This window comes from Nannobrachium achirus (genome assembly GCF_963921795.1).
Source record: "Nannobrachium achirus genome assembly, chromosome: 16".
In the NCBI taxonomy this organism is placed as follows: Eukaryota; Metazoa; Chordata; class Actinopteri; order Myctophiformes; family Myctophidae; genus Nannobrachium; species Nannobrachium achirus.
The window spans coordinates 43175815-43179545 of record NC_137823.1 but is presented as its reverse complement, the minus strand read 5'-3'; the positions used below and the strand labels follow the sequence as shown (position 1 = coordinate 43179545).

General features: G+C 42.0%; 1 protein-coding gene across 1 annotated transcript; it reads right to left on the bottom strand.

Annotated features, from left to right (window-relative positions):
* Positions 1-498: 498 nt before the first annotated feature.
* On the bottom strand, positions 499-1929 carry LOC308301051 (zinc-binding protein A33-like; the record flags this gene model as incomplete). Its single annotated transcript, XM_080744949.1, has 1 exon — positions 499-1929. One exon carries the CDS (start codon positions 1927-1929, stop codon positions 499-501), a length of 1431 nt encoding a protein of 476 aa, XP_080601075.1.
* Positions 1930-3731: the final 1802 nt, after the last annotated feature.

Here is a 3731-nt window from a genome sequence, read left to right as displayed (position 1 = left end):
GTACATTTTGATGTAAATACTTTTGTACTTTTGTACTCTCAAGGACATTTTGAATTCCAGACTTTTACTTGTAAGTATAAGTATTTTTACAAATATTATTATATATTATTATATATCTATTGATACTTTTTCCACCACTGCCCCCCTCTCTCTCTCGCACTGTGCACTGACGGGAGAGTGTTTTCTTCTGGTGTTTCAGTCCGAGTGTATCAAAGGGTGCGTTCGGAAATGCGCACCGGGTGTGTGCTCAGTGTAGTGAGTGCCTAAACCTAACCCTAATCCTAACCCTAACCTTAGTAAAACTATGCCTAACCCTAACCCTAACCCTAACCTTAACCTCAGTAAAACTATACCTAAACCTAACCCTAACCCTAACCACACCAGGTGCGCGTTTCCGAACGCACCCTTTGATATGCTCGGACTGAATCACCAGAAGAAAACACTCTCCCGTGCACTGACTGACCCCCTGAAATCCCAAAAGGCTGCGTGCACACCTGACTACATCAGGAGACACATCTCTTTTTGGCAGACTTTGACATCAATGGTTTCAGCATCACCACCAGACGGTCCGATAGAGAAAAATGGGTAGAGTTTCTCCATGAAAGTGTCTCTATGTGTGTAGATGTGAACCTTGTGAGCCCCATCATCATCGTCATAGAAGGAAACCTTCCCCTCGTCATAGTCCAGCTTGACACTGATCCTATGCGGTTTCCCCCACACCGGGACGCTTCCACCCCACCCATTATTATATTGACCATCCTTATGCGATAAACACCAGACTCCATGGTTTGGTGAGAGATGTTGTACTCCTTTCCTGTCAACAGTTTCTTGAGCCAAACCTATAACCCATTCAGGATGGTCCCCCACCTCTACGTCCCACTGGTGGTGTCCTGAACTAAAGCCCTCCGTACCCAGAACACCAGCAGTATTAGTGAACCTCTCTGGGTTGTCAGGAAGCTGCTGCTTTTTGTCTGTATGTCTCACACTGGTCAGGTCTTCAGAAAGACAGAGAGAGTATTCTGCTGTGTTCGGGTCCAGAATGACGGGAGTGAACTTGACCCTCTGCTGCATCTTGTCACAGACTTTGAAGGTCAGGTTTTCCACGTGTTTGGCCACGTCTATCAGTGCTCCTGAGACCAGCTGCGGATCTGACAGTGCACACTGGACTCCGGTGCTTGTCTGAGTGTGTTTATAACTGCTGAGAAACGACATGGTGTCTTTCTGCAGCTCTTGTTCTACAGCAGAGATGCTCTTTGAGAGAGAGGAGATCTGCTCCTGAATGATCTTCATCTCTCTGATGACAATCTTCCCCTTATGCTCCTCTTCCTCCCTCAGAGCTGCCAACATGGCCTTCTCTTCCTCTCTCAGGAACTGGTGGATATGGTGATACTCCTCTCGGATCTGCCTCTCTGTGTTCACCACTTGCTTTTTGTTGTGTGGGACCAATGCATTGTATTTCTTTGCAACTTTTTTGTATTTGTTCCTCTTGTCCTTCAGAGACTTGAGGTCAGACTTCATTTGGTCCTTCAGGTTAGCAGCTGCTTGTTCTATAGGAACCAGCCTGTGGCCGCGGCGATGAGGGAAGTCACAGACGATACACACAGCTCTCTGTTCGTCCTCACAGAACAGTTTATGTTCCCCTGGGTGTTCACAACACAACACCTTGACCTCCTCCTCTGATAAGTCAAGTTTCAGTCTCCCAGAATAAGAGTCGGCGAGTTCCTTCAGCATAAAGTTGACATCAAAATCGTCCATTGATGATCTCCTCTTACAAACGGGACAGTTCTTGTTTTCTGTTTCTTCCCAGAATTCTTTCAGGCAGTTACAGCATAAGCTGTGGTTGCATCTCAAAGTCACAGGATCCCTGAAAGTCTCTGAACAGACGTGGCAACTCAGGTAACGCTCAACAAGAGCAAGTTTCTCTGCCATGTCTCCTTTAGAATATTATCTCCTTTGGATTATCTGTAAATAGCCAGACTTACCGATTCGCATCCTCCAACTATGTACCGTTCCACAGAGATCAAGACTCTTATTTCAAAGATGAAATCTGAAAATCTAACAGAACGATATGAATATGAATAGCACCTCCAAGAAGTGGCAGTCACGAGTATAAAGTGTGAAACTGCACGTCATAAGTAGTATGAGGTTGTTAAAAAATCTGCTTGGTTAATCATAAATAAGAGGATAATAAAGTGTCAAATTTAGAATCAGACTGGTTCAAGGTTCAATGGTTATAAAGGATTCAGGCACTCTCAGAGATAGATTAACACTGAGGATTCATTTTTCAGTGTAGATTGGGGTTCCAGAGATAAAAATATATATGTACAGTGGGCCTAGGCCTATATCAAATCGGGGTCATTGCCTAATATTGCATATCAAACTGGGGGCCCTTGAAATCGAAAAAGGCTGAGAATCGTCGTTATACTACACTAACTACAGGGATTATTCTACAAGCCTTCATGTAAAGTGTTAAACACATATCTATTCATTCATTGTGATGATGCTGCCACCTAGAGGCATATACTGTAGGCCTACATGCAATTTAAAAATAATACTAGCCAACCATATCACTACTTGTCTGCATTATTTCACACAAATCCTATGATTTGACAATATACTGTATAGTTACATCTGGCCAAATATCCAATCATATTTGAACTGGGGACCCCTTACAGTGACAAGCACCTGTCAGGGTGTATAGGAATTATAGGAGTTGAGGAAATTCATTATGTTTGACTCAGTTACACAGATAAATATTGTAGAAAAAAAAGCTCACAACGCCAAATCATCAATTTCCCCATATAATTAGAAAATTTGGCCAATGTTTGAGCAGTTTTTATTGTATAGTTTGATTTTGATGCAGTAATGGTCTTATTTCTTTTGATTTATTAAAAAGGTCTTAAAAGTCCTTAAATTGCCACTTCATTGTTATCTTGCCCCTTGATATAGTGATATTGCCAGCAGCTCATTCCCCTTTTGAAATCCCCCCACTTGACACTATGTTGACTGGTGTCCCCTAGGGGTCAATATGTACTGTATAGTCCTCTCCTTTCACTCTACTACACAAAATCTCTTGTGACACATTGTGAACTTTTAGATAGGCTATTTTCTGCAAATATTAGCCTATGGCTATGGAACGGCCAGAATAGGGACGTTAGGGTTCAAGTGGTTAAATTCAATGTTTTGTCAGATGGTAGACTGGTTAAGACGGTTTCTTGTGGCCAGGTAATCTCTCAAAAACAGATGAAGTGACTATGGGTTCACTGATTGGTGGCCATGTGGTTCTGCTGAGAAGGATCGTGTTTCAAACCCACCCTGCAGCAAAGAGAGAGAACTGTTCAATTGTTCTCAAACCTGCCATGGGCCAATTGTAACCATCTAGTTACTAAACCATTTACAGGGCTGGGAATAGGAAGCCACATTTTTTACAATGAATTTTCAAAACTTTTCCATAACTTTTACAACGTAGTTTGCCCCATTTCGATTTGGAATAATTACTCTTAAACAAGTCTGCTGTCAATGCACCTAGACAGACTTGAGCGAAGGTGTCACGTGACAAAAATAACAGATCTACAAGCTAAGAACCTATCAAGCATAAAACCGCATTTTACCATGTTACATCTTTCACGTAATGTTGGACAAAAACAATGTATTTCATTGCTGTCAGGCAGAAATCTCCATATTGTCCATATTTATTTTATTTTATTCGAATACTGAAAAACAACAGTTTT